The 16,194-nt window shown below is 34.0% G+C and overlaps 1 protein-coding gene across 1 annotated transcript; it reads right to left on the bottom strand.

Annotated features, from left to right (window-relative positions):
• Window positions 1-11,015: 11,015 nt before the first annotated feature.
• Window positions 11,016-15,923, bottom strand: LOC117418075 (hematopoietically-expressed homeobox protein hhex-like). The gene is made up of 4 exons (XM_034030646.3): window positions 15,341-15,923; window positions 12,818-12,996; window positions 12,520-12,570; window positions 11,016-11,782 (listed from the first exon to the last, which is right to left on the bottom strand). The coding sequence occupies exons 1-4, from the start codon at window positions 15,702-15,704 to the stop codon at window positions 11,549-11,551; spliced, it is 828 nt and encodes a 275-aa protein (XP_033886537.1). The 5' UTR covers window positions 15,705-15,923; the 3' UTR covers window positions 11,016-11,548.
• Window positions 15,924-16,194: the final 271 nt, after the last annotated feature.

Here is a 16,194-nt window from a genome sequence, read left to right as displayed (position 1 = left end):
AATGTCCCATCAGTATCTTTTATAGCCTTTACATCCAATGGTTTTCACTGACCTCCATGTTTTCATTCCATCTTGCTTCCGTGCAGTAACAAGTGACTGCTTTGTCCGCACAGCAAGCTTGATGCACTTGCTATTTGTAGCGAGACCCAGCACTTCCCTCCCATAGACCGCAGTGCAAAACAGTATTGGACACATCATCATTATAGATGTAGTAAGCATCAATAGTCTTGTGAAGTCTGAAGCATTGTTTCTGCAGAAGAGGCTTGTTGACAACATTTTGAGCCCACTGTCACAAATAATAGTTACGAAGATAGTATTATTACTATTTGACTTTGGGGTGTATTGAATTGATCTGGATAGTGTCAGATCATCATACCATCTCTATTAAAATCATTCAGTCGTCTATGACAACTAACACAGTGTGAGTCTGTTTCTTCAGTGTGTTTCTTTCAATACTCTTTTCAATGGTTTTTCATTTGATTTGAAATCTGTAAATATCTACCACGGTGAAGTAAATAGAACCCAGTGTCTTTTTAAATTCATGAATGTGAATGTTATTCTCAATTTAAATTAGTTTTAACTAAGACTTTTAAATCAAAAATCTTTTTTGTATCACTTTAAAATACAAGTATATTAACAAATATATATGATAAGGAAAATAGCTTTGGAGTAGGGAGCTCCATCCTCTAAGTGTGGTACGTGCATGTAGTAAATATTAGTTTACACAGGCATGTACCTGTATTGTAAAGTGCCTTTTAAATGAACAAAAAGCTATATATTGAAAGCATATTGCAATGTATAATTTATACCATTGTACTTGAACCATCTGAAAATCCGGAATTAAAGTATATAAAAAAACAAAAGAAAGAAAGAAAAGATCTTCACCACAAGAAAGGGTGTCCAGAGCTAATGTTGTGAGTGCTAATAAAAGGTTGAATCTGTAAATGATCATTCCAATACTTAAAACAGAAACACATTGTTTAAATACTATCATGATAAAAATGCCATTTTTAATTATACTGTGGTAGGACTTTAACATAGTAAAGAAAAATTCCCAGTGTAATTGAAACCCAAATAAACTTTTTTGCTTGAATCATCATACGAGATTTAGGCTTATAACTTTCCTTATTATTAAGTAAACTTCACAAGAAAGAGAATATTTACACTAGCAGCAGAAATCAATAGACACCCTAACAACACTGCCATCAATAATAAAAGACTAGCTGATGGCTAGCAATCAATAAGCTTTTAACTAGCAAATTGGAACACTTTGCCTGAGTAACCTAAGGATGTCTGTATATTATTACCATGTACAGTTAACTAAGCTTATGAAGAATAAGGTAATTGGGAGGCTGTGTTGTCCAGTGGTTAAAGAAACAGGCTTGTAACCAGGAGGTCCCCGGTTCAAATCCCAACTCAACCACTGACTCATTGTGTGACCCTGACCAAGTCACTTAACCTCTTTGTGTTCCATCTTTATGGTGAGATATTGTTGTAAGTGACTCTACAACTGATGCATAGTTCACACACCCTAGTCTTGTATCTTGTAAAGCACTTTGTGATGGTGGTGCTATATAAAGATTACTATTTTATTTTAATACTTTAAGTTTGAAATGGTTAGCAGGGGTTTTCTAAAAAAAATCCATTGGTATATTAATCAGCTTTCAAAAGACAAAAGGGAATATTAAAATTGAATGAGGAAAGGCCGGTTAGCAATGTCTTATGCTCTTCTTATGTTCTTCTATCTAGGTGGACTCTGCCTTGCGCGACTGTTTTATTTGGTTTGCTTTACGTCCATTATGTGATATGTTACAGCAGCATGCTAGCATAGAGTTTATGGTACAGCTATGGGGGCTCCATTGACTCCTGACGGTAGGCAATGGTATTGCCTTTTGTCTTTCATGTAGTATTCACAAGAGACTGTGATAGGGGTCCTAGTCAATACATTTACTAAGTGTTTATGTAATGAACAGAAAGATATTAAAAATGCTCATCGTTTTTTTAAAAGGCACTTTTTAAAGATGTTACTGTAGTCATTTTTTAAGAATTAGATTAGGTTCTATATTATTATACTTTTGTATTGCTTTAAAAATTGGTACAGCATTTAAACTAATTATTAGCACAAACAGCAACATTTGTTAACATGTTAATAAACTAATTGCGTATAGTTAATAAACGGAAAAATGCACCTTAGAACAAAGCCTGGTCATAATGTTAATACATTCAAAATAACAATTGGTCTGGTCATTTTAAAAAAGTAGATACTGTGAGATTAACAACCAAGGACAATATTTTTGTTTTTATTTTATTTATTTATTTATTTTTTTAATCCCATAAAGGTCTTATCTGAAGAATCTATCCCTCAACACTTATATGAAGATAAATTCTTGACGTCTTTATTACTTTCTGGAATTGGCTGCAAAAATGAGGCCACAAAACACAACCCGCTTTTCGTCCCGGGCTGTATATCCCCTGGAAACTCGAATAATAAAACTGAGGAACATGGGTCCATGGCGTCCAGTGGAACAAATAATATAAACATAGTAGTTTCGTTGCGATTAATCAAAACGATCGTGATGGACGTTAGTTAACATGTTGTTATAATCGAACAACTGAGGAATGTACCTGCAGTGGTTGTTGACTTTGAATAAACCCGCACCATTATCTTTTGTTAGGCTGATAAATTAGTAGGAGAGGAGTGTTTGTCTTGATACTGTATGTGTACCTGTTTTTGAAACTTCTGTCATGTGTCAAACTCCTAAACGACTGACGTGTGGCACATGGACAAGTCCATTATCCAGTAGAACGAGTCGCTATAAACCTACAGCTCTCGGTAATGCACTACCTATTAGCTTTGTTTATCGATTTAAAAGAACACCATGTCTATTATCCGCTGAACAATTACTTTTGAAAAGATGACAAACACTGGCTAATTCGGTAAACTGATACCCAGATTGAGTAAACTGTTTAGTTTTGCATTAAAACCTATATCCAGCATTAGAGAGAGAATGTCCCGTGATTAAACAGATTATAGCACGAGGTTGTTTCATGCTCGGCCGCTCATCACGAGCTAGTGCCCACTGTGCAGATTTTTCATTGACATCACAAATGTATCAACAAACACTTAAGGGTGAAATTGACCAAATCACATTTTGTGTGCCTTTTCTTTTGTCTGCATTAGTAATGGGTGATAATAATGTTAGGGACCTGAAATAGATATAGTCAGGTTCTGAATGAAAAGTGGTTTCCTGCAGCTGGCGCTAAATATAATAAAAGTATTAACTAATGATTGATAAAATCAGTTTTTATTTATTTATTTATTTTGCTAGATATACTTGGAACTGGTACCATTTTATGACATCAGAATCAAACTTCTTTATTTAAACATGGTCGATGAAAATTAAAAAAATATATTTTTTGCAAAGCTGACGATATTTATTCTGCACTGTTAGAAAATAGAACATTGAATGTTAATCGGGTTCCAATTATATTAGCATTGGAGTGAAGAAGTTTGTGACAAAGCGTTAACCCTCAACTTTGTCATTTTCAGATATTAAGTTTCATACAGCTGTAGGATCTTATGAACACTGTGACACTTATCAACACTGTGACCGTGTCACTGTCGCCCCATTGAATTACATTGATATACTGGCTAATTCAATGACTAGCACAGAGGCTTTGAAATAATGTTCCTGAATGTAGGGTTATAGCATTTTAATTCACTGGTCCCTTGCATTACAGAACTCCTAGTGATTTTGTTATGAACCCTTGGATTTAATATTGAAAATAAACCAAAGTTTGAAGCAAGGTGAAAGTCATCATTATTAACCATCCTCAACAGGGCTGTCACAGCTGTCACTGTAGTAGATCACCTATATAACCATGTCAAAAACAGACAGACAGGCAGGCAGGCAGGCAGGCAGGCAGGCAGGCAGACAGACAGACAGACAGGCAAGCAGACAGACAGGCCTTCTGATACTCTCAATAGCTTGTTCTTAAGTAGACTGGGTTTCATCACAATCAGACAAGCAGTTCTCTATGTAAAAATTTTAGTTTGATATTCATAGAGGTGAATGGACACTCACATCTTATACCATCAGATTATAGTATGTTCAATAACTTGACGTGTCGACACAATCGGACAAGTGACTCTTTAGATACAGGTATGCAATAATAAAGTGTTGCATTTCAGTTTAATTTCTTTTGATCAACAGTGTTGTGCTTAAATCTGTATACCACAGCAATTTAGTGCAAGAGAGACACCAGTTGTGTTAATTATGGTTCGAACCCTTGTATCATCATTGCTTAGATTAATGTTTAGATACATGCAAATACAATACATAAAATAAGCAAGTAATGCTCATAGCTAAATGCTGTTTTAGTGGTTTTAAGGAACTTAAATGAGACCCGGTAATTGACTAGTGGAGCAAAAAAAAAACCCTTTAGCTTCAATTAAACAATCAACAGCCTCCTCACATTAGCACTTTGATCTCACACTGAGCTCCTCCATGCAATCAGGTCAATATTTGATTAGGAGTTGTCACAGAAACCATTTTCTCCGTGCACCTAGGCAAGCTTCAGGGGATCATTTCTAAATGATTAATTCAATTAGCCCTGTGTGATTTTCAAGCAGTGGAAATTCTACAGTAATGCAGATTCCATAGGCAGCTAAGGAAAAAGTAAGCCCCTGTTTTATTGTGCATTCTGTTTTAGTATTTGCTTTGCAATTAGACACAATGCACAATGAGATATGGTATTTTAAAAGTATTCAGTCACCACTTTAAATGATTATAGGATTTTCTACTTGAGTTGCCAATTTAGATAATTCTATAAAAAAAAAAAAAGAAAAACCTACCTGGGCAAACAGAGACCAAATGAACAGCACATGTTGTCATAAATAGTTCTGAGGAAATGCCCTCCCCACATCCATTGTATCAATTAATCAGTAATCTGCTCAACAGTTTCTCTAACAATTAAAATATGACATTTATGATATTTCTGGTGGCATGAAGGATGATTTCATTAAAAACTATAAGAGAAAAAACCCAATCGAGTACCATCAATGCATTGCTTCCTAACCTGGCTGTATGGTGGCAAATAAAATAGTTCTTGGTCAGTATTACTATAAGAATATGATTGTCTATTGTTCTTTCTGCATAGATGGCTATTTGCCATGTTTACTTATTAGCAAATATTTGTGGGTATTTCCGGGAGGTTGGGAAGCATATCAGCGTTGCACACTTCAGAGCACAATTTTTCACCTATCGTCTTCAGTGTACAACACTAATATGCTTCCCCAGCTCACTTCCTCACAATCTACCCTAAAGAGTCTTTTCAGAATTATTTTTTTTTGCTGGAATAGTAAACATGCCTAATAATAAGAGATGCATACAATTAAATTAACAATATTAGTGACAAATGGGTGTAAACAAATATCAAACTATGTGATGAAATGGAAATTTCAGCAAACCATCTTTATCTGTGAAAATACAGTCATTTAACATCACTCTTGATAATGTAACCACCTGCTTATTATCATTGAAATATCCTGGGAGTCAATAATGGGAGTGAATCGGAACAAGCTCCTGATAATGTATAAGGTATTATCACGCTTCAGTTACACGTTTATCACATCAGCAATTTCCACCCCACTTAATAGCACTTTGGGAAATAAAATAGTAAGATTAAAAGTTTTACATGTAGGTCTGTTGAGACATATAAAGTACTACAATGCAGCATAAACAACACTGCAAGGTATATGGTACCAGGCTTGTGTGTTTATTTATTACAATGTAGTGTAAATTGTAGTAAACTGTGCTGAATGCAGATTAATGAACACTATTATAATGCAATTTCGGTACACTATATTTCAAGTTCCACAACAAAATAGACATATATTGTATAAACACGTTGGATTTGTAATCTTTCCCCAGGTTCTTATTAAACATGTTTTGCTCAGTGCCTTTGAATCAGCGTCTGCAATAAAAATGACTGAATACAAAATAATGCATATTAATCTAAAACACTGTTCTGCAACATGTTCAAAAGCAAAGGCTTTTTTAATTAAAGGAATACAAAAACATTTTTAAATAGTTTACAATTTAGTTGCAGGTAGGAGCAGATAATTTATTCCTAAAAATTGTTATATTCCTATAAAAAAAATATGCCTTGGCCTTTAATTTTAAGGAATGTTTTGTTACCGAATGTTTCTTTACAGCCTTATTTGATTCAGTCGTGTTTGAAAATCAGAAAACCTTTTTTCAACTGTGTGAGAAAGGGTTAGAAATGTATTGGCATTTTCCAAGATCTGTAGAATCTAAAAGAACATTTAAAAAAATCATTGCTTTAAACAGTTGAGTTGATAAATGACAGTTAGATTGCATCAAATTATGATTGATGCAATCCAGATGGATTCCCTGGTTTTGTCAAAACTGTCTGTTTTATTTGGTACAGAAATTGAAGAATATTATGTTCTTGTTTATTTATGCATACATACTATATATATATATATATATATATATATATATATATATATATATATATATATACACATATATATATATATATACATATTTTAGATACACTTCAAAATACAGATTACATTAACTTTAACACTGCAGCTTACACTTCTATTACATTTAATACACATACCAGCAACTCAAATATATGATCAGAAAAATAACTTAGCAGTTCCATTCTCACGATCACAGAATTGTGTAATAAGTGCATGAGTAAGAATAAATTCTACCTACACTTTAATGCATGTATTTTTGTATCCAATATTTTTTTTCTGGGATACAAGTGCAAATATGCCATATGTTCGTAACTCTTGATATGCCAAATGCATTTAACAAAGTATTTAGCGATCTTTTGGTGGAAATGACAACAATGCTTTCTGTATCAGTACTATTTGTATGTACAGTAGTCATTTTTGAACACCAAAAGTTATACTGGTAGGTCCTTCTTGCTTAATACTTTGTGAGTCATTACACAATAGAAAAATCAATACCCCCACTATTAGTTTTAGAAGTGTTCTGGATATCTGAGGCCATTGAACTGAATGACTGAAAATACAAGTGCATAAAATAAAAGATTAATCACACACTGTCATGACTAAATCATTACAGGACTTCCAATCATTAACATTTTTTTTTTGCTCACAAAAACTCTTCAGTGTTTGCCTTTCTGCTAAATGATAACCTTTTTCAAGTTGAATCTCCTGATAATAGAGTCAAAGACAAGCGCAGAGTTGTGTGGTAAAGGTCATATATATGCTGATCTGACATGAAACAGCCTGCTTGCAAGCAATCAAAGATGCTGGGCTTCCAAGTTTTTTTTTTTTTTTGTAGGAAGCTGTTAGTCTGTAATGCACTTTTCCCTGTAGTTTGGGAATGAGACACGTATGTCTGTCTGTAAATTAGCTCTTTGAGATATAAATAGAAGACATCATTTTGATCTAAAACCTGGTATCAATTCTCTGCTGATTGACTATCATCCATTTTTAAGGACAGTATGTTTTCAATGGTCAGATTTCACTTACCCCTCTTACAATCCCCAACTGAAGTTCTCAATTCTAGGCTATTATAAGTTGGTCAGTGCCTATCTGTTAGTCTAAAAACTATGGGCTACATTAACAAAGCTATTTACTCCAAATCAGTACAGTTAGAAAGTTGCTTTTTAATTATTAAATATTACACAACACAGGAAGATAACAGGCAATAGTCGACACTTTGTGCAAGCATACGAACACAGAGTTTAATTAGGAATCATTTTTTATATATAAAAAACATATGTTTCTAAGATTTTTTTTTGTTTCAGTCTCAGTATTGATAATACTGTTCTTGTGTACGTTACAATATTGTGCGCTTTTTTTTTCAGCCATCGGCAAATTCATTTTGATAGCACTGCTGTTTAACTATCAACTGGAGACTGGCCAGGGAGTCCCCAGAAACTGCTGGAAACACAGATATGTGTGTGTGTGTGTGTGTGTGTGTGTCTGTGTCTGTGTGTCTGTGTCTGTGTCTGTGTGTCTCAGTGTGTCTCAGTGTGTGTGTGTGTGTGTGTGTGTGTGTGTGTGTGTGTGTGTGTGTGTGTGTATGTGTGTGTAATAATATAAATATTAATATATTGAAATTAAGTATATTGAAAAATAAATAGGTTCATATATTATCCCATGAATGAAAAAATGGAAAGAAACTTTGTACAAAGAAATCTTTTTTTTCAACACACTACACACTACACAAATGTATTTTAAAAATTATTAATTAAAAAAAAAAAAAGAAAAAAAACCCTGTGACAGAACGTACAAAAAATATATTTCTGTTAAAACTATTTGAGGATTCCAAATGAAAAGCTCGGGCCAAGAAACACAAATCGGATGGGAATATGTTTTGGAAGTGCAAAGTGCATCTTTACTTCTATCCACTGTAATAAAGAAACCAATGTTTTTTGTGGAATTTTCTCCGAATTGAGCCAATTATTAATGGCAATCCTTGAGTAATTTGGGTCACTGACAGGCAGGACTGTAAAGATCAATATGTTGCCTGATACAGTGACAATATATACGACACTGTATACACCTGTCTTTGCTATAACTTTGTTTCTGTGTGGTCACCTTTTTGCATCTTAAAAATAAAGACCGACACATTATTGTTTTAATGTGTGTCAAAACGTTCTGCTTTCTGGTCCAGAGCACAGAAAGCTTGAATTTGGTTAGATGAGTCTATTTCTTTTTATATTTTAGAGAATTAAACTTTAAACAATTGTTGCGGAGGACACTAGATTTTTTTTTTTTTTTTTTAAATCAAATTAATGGTGTCTGTTTAGGCCTATATAATTACCATGTGTTTTATATAATTTCCCTATTAAAATTACACAAACTACCGAAACTAAAAGTTTTAAAAAAAGCATGTTTATTGTGTTTCGACTTCAGCCTATAAAAAACAATTGTAATTATTAATATCAAAAACGCGGTGCTATATTCAGTATTTACTGGAAAAATGTATTCATTATATATATATATATATATATATATATATATATATATATATATATATATATATATATATATATATATGTGTGTGTGTGTGTGTGTGTGTGTGTGTGTGTGTGCGTGTATACAGTATATATATATATATTATTAATAATAATAATAATAATAATAATAATAATAATAATAATAATAATAATAATAATAATAATAATAATAATAATACTTTTTAAGTTAAAAAAAATAATAATATTAACACTTTAAACCTAGTGTAATATTGACAAAGAAGTAATGGCTGTTTAAGGAGTGTTTAAAAAAACGGTCCTTGACTAAACAATGCCTATAAATATAGCGCTGCAAGTCTTCTTATGGATCTTTGTAAATGATTACACTGCTTAGCAATGATCTGCACTGGATTATTGACGCTTCACATTCAAAACGTTATTATCGATTTATAATAGCCATATTTCCCCATTTTGTATATTTATCATAATGCTATGTTATTCACTTAAATGACCTTCCAATAAAAACTAAAAACTAAAAACAAATGTTTTCATGAAATCTGACATCAGGAGCATATTTAGTCAAGGACTATGGCAGAAAAAATAGCAAGTAGCCTCAGAGCTTCGTGGTGCCGAATAAATGCTCCAAGCGGCTGGGCCGCTGATTGTTTGTGCTTGAACAGGCGTGTGCTAGATTAACAGAAAGCTGTTTGTTAAACTTGTATTTAAATAATAAATTACAGGGGGTCACTTCTTGTCTGTTTAATCCACTGAGAAATATTTTGATAACTTAGTTCTCCCCCATTATCACTGTACAAGATAACTCTTGATAAACTGATGCCAATACATAACGTACGCATTCAGTCATGTCCTTGAAAAATAAAAATAGCCTCGATTAGCTGTCCACTGTGCCAACTGCAACTACGATTAAGTATTTACTGGCAGGTTATTTTATAATGAAAATGTTATTGCTTTTGTACGCGTTGTATGATAATATGGACTGAAACATAAACCATTTTAAACACACCTCATTTACTTCGCACTGTCATGTTTATTTTACTTACATTTTCAAAATGTCCAATTCATTTTCAAAATGTAACCAGTATATTCTCAAGCTATTAAAATAAACCTAGTTGTGGTTAACATCTGTTGCATAAGATGTATGTTTAAATCTTAAACATTTGGTTTCATGGTGGAAAACACTTTAACCCGATTATGAAATAAACTGTGATTTACTCGCTGTTGTTTTTTGTTCATGTCTAGCAACAAATACTGTATGTACCCCTTAAAAAAATCTATTTTAGAAAATACTAGCACACAATTTCCATGTATTTTTTCAGTAGTTATTTCTAATACTTGCAGTTTCAGATTTATATAACAGCAAAACAGTAATTATAACATTAGGTCTATATTTGGGTGAAAATTGTAAATACATAGCCCTACGGGACACCATATGAATGTTAATTTTAACTTTTTATGTAGGGCAATTTATTAATCAATATATATACATTCTGAAACGTTCTCGCTAGAGGCTGTGTGGCCCAGAAGTTAAAGAAAAGGGCTTGTAACCAGGAGGTCTCTGGTTCAAATCCCACCTCAGCCACTGACTCATTGTGTGATCCTGAGCAAGTCACTTAACCTCCTTGTGCTCCGTCTTTCGGGTGAGACGTAGTTGTAAGTGACTCTGCAGCTGATGCATAGTTCACACACCCTAGTCTCTGTAAGTCGCCTTGGATAAAGGCGTCTGCTAAATAAACAAATAATAATATCTACAAAAATGCGTCCTTATAGTATTATTTTTTTGATACGTGGGCCACCAAGTATGCACTATTTTTTGGTAACAGGAACAACAAATTGCTTTTGTTACAGAACCCTAAAGAAACAAATAAACCTCCTGGGTTCTTTGATTGAAGCTTTTAAACATCGAATTTGTATTTATTTTGCAATATATTTGATAGTGAACCCCACATTGCATTGTTAAATATATTGTAATGTATTATTTGTATACAAAGGACATCAATTAGAACATTAAAACTATGCAGAATTTATTAGAAACTCCAAAAGTATTTTCCATTGTTGTGTTGTGAATCATTTAACAAACAGTTATTTACAAGACTTGTGAGAAACTCCGACCTTAAAAAAAAAAATACATACAATAAAATACGTTTGCTTACATTAAATCAGATTCAATGAAGGCATCCCCCGTAAAGCAAGTTATAATGCATATCGTACAATATTTTGTGAACAATGCTATTAAAGACACTGTACAAAACATATATTCTTCAATTAAATAGATCTCGTTGAACTTCTTGTTGGCCATATGATATACTAATGTTACTTTGAGATCCCTCAAATATAAATACATATATACATCAACTACTTAGCTACGCACCTATTTATCGTTGTATTGACTTTTCATATAGGGCCCTGATTTCGCTATTTAAACGCTGGAAAAAGGGCTACAGGCCTGCTTCCAGCGCGTAAATAGCTTGTAAATCAAAGTGAGAATTGGGCCCATAGTGCGATAGCTAAGTGGTTTTTAATTGCATGCAGTCTTTCATTGTACATTTAATGAAAAATGCCTGTCGTCCTCAATGTCCACGTCTTGCTCCGAATCTTCTGAGATGTCGGATTCGATTTCTTCTTGAGATGCCGGCGATGATGAACAGTGGGATCTGTTAAGAGTTATTTCTTTGTTTTTCTGCTTGGGATTCAATGAGATGTCCTGCCTCTCATCGCAACGGCTTTCAGAATTTTCGCATTCTTCTTTTTTGGTTCCTTGAGGGTTTTCCTAATAATGAAAAAAAAAAAAATCAGCTCAATGTGTATATTCATTTTTATTTACATATTTTTTTGTCATAATAACATTACCATTAATATATATGCACGTCGCTATATGTGTTATATTACTGAAATTATATATATATATATATATATATATATATATATATATATATATATATATATATATATATATATATAAACAATATATGTCTATTCTGTAACATGTATATTATTTCAGATGTAGCTTGGTCAAAAATACATGAAATCTGAAATATATTACAGTAGCCTATATTACTATGTATTTTCATATCAAACAGTGAACCAACAAGACGTGTTCATTTAACGATTTTCTTATCTGGCAGACATTAATTTGATTAAAAACATATCGGTTTCCAACACAATTAGCGTTCAGGTTAATGTGCTGCAAGTTGAAGCCCCAGAAATAATGCGACCCAGCCGCTGCATTAGTAGCTTTTAGCATCAGTGCCGCCTCGATAGTTCATCCTGGATTCCAGCATGACTATTTGTCTTTTCAATCAAGGTGAAGAGGCTTAACAGCCTTTCAAATTACTTTTGCACACAAACTGGAATACACGATGATGACATTAAATGATGTTAAACGACTTTCATTTCCATAGGAACAGAACTATCTCTGCATACCATATTATTTGTTTACGACTGTAAGTCGCCCTGGATAAGGGCGTCTGCTAAGAAATAAAAAAAAAAAAATAATAATAATAATACCTGTTTCAGGCGTCGCCATTTTGCTCTGCGATTCTGAAACCAAGTCTTTACCTAAAAAGGGCAAAACAAAACAAACAATGCGTATATTATTCTGTTTTATAATGTAAAATACGCAAGAGCCTACTTTTTCAGACATATTTTACACCTGTCTATTATTAGGGTTATGTCATATTATATCTATAAATTTAAGTGGTTAAGCGTATATATTTTAGAGAGATAGAAAATAATATATAACATTTCAGTTCATGCCAATACAATTGTTTAAATATGGCGCTAGAGAAATTAAAGTTGCTTATACCTGTCTTTCGCTTAGCTGTAACATTTTTGCAAGTCTTTTTCGTTCAGGTGGTGAGAGATACTTCTGTGTCTCAAATTTCTTTTCTAGCTCAATAGTTTGATCGTTCGAAAATCGAACCTGCCCGCCCTTTCTTTTGTGCAGAGGCCTTTGAATAAAGGGAGTCCACAGAAGAGGCTTTCCTGTAGGACATAAGAAAAAGACTAGGTCAGAACACAGATAACAAAAAACGCATTGAATTCCACAACCATTACTTAATAGGTAATACGTTTTAGGCTGTGCACTGTATCATTTCCCTGACGCATAAGTTATTAAAACATTGAGGTGTATGCATTTATATTCGTTTCAGCGCATCGTTCTTTGTGCAAATATGCTGTATAGTTTTTTTTTTACTTCTACAAGATAAACGCAAAAACCAAGAAGTGAAACACTAACCATATATAGGCCTAGTGGAAACTTGTACAGTAAAGTTTACCACCGATAGTCATTTATTTTAGGTACGTACACCATAGACCAAGTTTATGAAATAGTAAATCATTATATATATTTTTTCACTCAAAACACATTCATTTCGCTTGAGGTTTGCAAACAAAACCACTGAGAGACCCACTAAAGCTATGGCAACATTTCCGCCAATGTGTTTCCTGTTGGTCTGTCTCGTGTGGCTTTTGTTTCCTTCTGTTCCTTTATTGCAGTCATTCAAGGAAGCCGAGAGACAGCAAATAAAAAAAAAGTAATATGAGTAAAACTGAGATTTTCACTCATGCAAACTGTGCGTTATTTAAATTGTGCTCTGTAACATAAATGAAGCCTAAATGTATTATTATTATTATTATTATTATTATTATTATTATTATTATTATTATTATTATTATTATTAATAATAATTAGTGTTTATCTCTTTAAAGAACCCCTCTGAGGTGCTGGAACTTTTGCAACCATAATGTTTTGCGTGTCATTCGGGCTCCATAGTAGGTTCTATATTTGGTTATGGCTAATAATATTAAAAACGATAAGTGGTTTATCTTGTGGTATCATATAGGGGCTAAGCCACTTCCCCCACATAAGATGCGAAGTATGCACCGCCACAGAAAAATAAGAATTACCGCAAACTAAATCCTGTAATCTACAATTAACCATACAATAGAAAATACAGACAGAATCCCCTTGAGACGAAAAGCAGAACAGGCGTGTATGCCAATTTGAAGGCTAAGAAACAACTTTACTATCTGGCCTTTCATTTCAGTGTATTAAGATATATCTTTGCTTGCGTCAATCTGTGGTTCGTTTGCAGCTGAACGCCTTGAAAAATAGGAAGCAACTGGTTATTTTAGCTGCTGTAAAGTCACATCCCACACAGAGGAAATGAACAATATCAGAAGAACAGATCCCGGCTATCTGAAGTCGAGTGTTTCCTGAATATGTCTGTATTGAGGATGTCGATAAAATAATCAGCAGTGTGCACGACTCCCGGGGAAGAGCCTGCTTGAAGCAGCCAGGAAAACATTTAACAGCTTCTGAAACCAGATTTACTCCTATCGAGAACTCAAGGTTTCCTGTATGAACGGAAAGGGGTCAGCCTTTGTGAGCACTGTCTGTTAACCCCCGAGCAGCAAGCAGGCACTAATAACAAGTGGTTGACTATCACTGCTCAAAATCACACTGTTTGAACAGACCTTTTCTGCTGTTCTTTTTTTTAAATTTAATTTATTTAAAATTTAATTTTTTACCAATTATCATACCAGAAAGTGAAATCAGGGTGTTCTTAATAACGTCAAACAACAACAACAACAACAACAACAACAACAACAACAACAACAACAACAACAACAACAACAACAACAACAACAATACATTCATTATGAATAGGCCTAATAATATCCATATACGATATTGCTATTTCCCAGATGTGGGCTAGACATAGGCCCTACATATAACTAAAATAACATTATGTGTGTTTATTGGACTTTATTGTAAGCTATTAAAAGCTTGATTTGCACTTAAAATGGTTTTGTAGCTATGCACTGTGACCGTTTTTATTTATAGAAATGAGGGTTAAGTGATGCATGAAATACACCGTTCCAACCATTGAAGTCATTATTATGTGACATAAACTGTGAGTCAACAACTGAGCTATTGTGGTATAGGCCTATTAAAGAATTATACAAATTCTGATGAAATCCAAAATTAATTGTACAGTTGCGTTACTTTGTGTGCGTCTATTTGTGTCCTTTTTTAAACATGCTGTGCACATTGTGCAATAATGTATATAACCTATAGGCTACTGTTGGTCAATTTAACAAGCAACTAGTACAGTAACCGTTTGTTGATCTTTACAGTATTCACCAAATGTCTCATATTTTAAAGCTGTAATAAATGTTATTCGCAGATATTACAATAAGTGTATGTTTTGTACGGACAGAGGAACGTGATTTAAGACAGTGCTGTACTGTTTTATTCTATGGGCAATTACATACTAGTTCAAGCTGTTACATTCCGGTGCATGAAATCAGAAGTTACACTTACCAAGGAGATCATGTCTGATTAATGTATGTGCGTAATCGCCCATTGTCCGGTGAAAAGGGTAGAATGAGCCAGCAAGCGCGCCCGTGTTATAGGTAGCTGTCAGTGCTGCCGGGTGCGAAAACGCCGGATGGATCGGGGTTGGTTCGTAAATTGGAGTCCTGTACGGTGGGACCAAACTGGTAAAAGAGGAATTTGCAGACGGCAGAGTTGGAGTCGGCATCAATGGAGTGGAGGTGGAAGTCACATTTCTGCCCAGAATATCGTCAATATAAAACGGAGTTGGGTGCACCGGCTGAAGTGGAGTCGGTGCGTAAAGAGGAACATTGACACTCATCGCCGAAGACGCAGGGTGTTGGTATTGCATGGTTATTATTTCCAAAGTCCGCTATGCTTTAAGAAACAAATAAAAACAAATCCTAGATTCCTACTCTTCTCGGTGTAGTCATTCAGCTCCAGCTGTTCATGAAATATAGTTCTTCACTGCTGGGTGATCGAATCTTAAACGTAATCTTCCTTCTCTCTCCTCTAGGTACCATATGTGTCTCGGCAGTTCTACCTCCAGTCTAGTAGATACTGACAGTGGGAGGAGTTTGAAAGGTCTGTCAACTTCCTGCAGGTATAATTGCTCTGTGATTGGCTCCAACCTTGTGCACTTTAGAACAACTGGACAAACCCACTGAACAAACCCCCGCCGCTCTAATCAACATCGCCACTGATCACTTCAGAGAAAGGTGGGGCAGGTGGATGCAATCAAAAAGCGGGTCTTTAATGAGATAACGTTCAGCAATAATGTTGTTACAGACTGCTTTATGTAGGCTGGCTATACATACGGACATTTTAAACTATGGTCTTTT

This window comes from Acipenser ruthenus, chromosome 13 (genome assembly GCF_902713425.1).
Source record: "Acipenser ruthenus chromosome 13, fAciRut3.2 maternal haplotype, whole genome shotgun sequence".
Lineage (NCBI taxonomy): Eukaryota > Metazoa > Chordata > Actinopteri > Acipenseriformes > Acipenseridae > Acipenser > Acipenser ruthenus.
Note: the sequence above shows the minus strand (reverse complement) of the source record. Positions and strands in the feature narration are given on the sequence as shown.

Excerpts from the sequence above, each read along its gene's own strand:
- LOC117418075 (XM_034030646.3), bottom strand. The coding sequence starts at position 15,704 with ATGCAATACCAACACCCTGCGTCTTCGGCGATGAGTGTCAATGTTCCT. Across the intron at positions 12,997-15,340 it reads AATCAGACATGATCTCCTTG|GAAAGCCTCTTCTGTGGACT; the intron begins GTAAGTGTAACT and ends TATGTCCTACAG. Across the intron at positions 12,571-12,817 it reads TACAGCTAAGCGAAAGACAG|GTAAAGACTTGGTTTCAGAA; the intron begins GTATAAGCAACT and ends TGCCCTTTTTAG.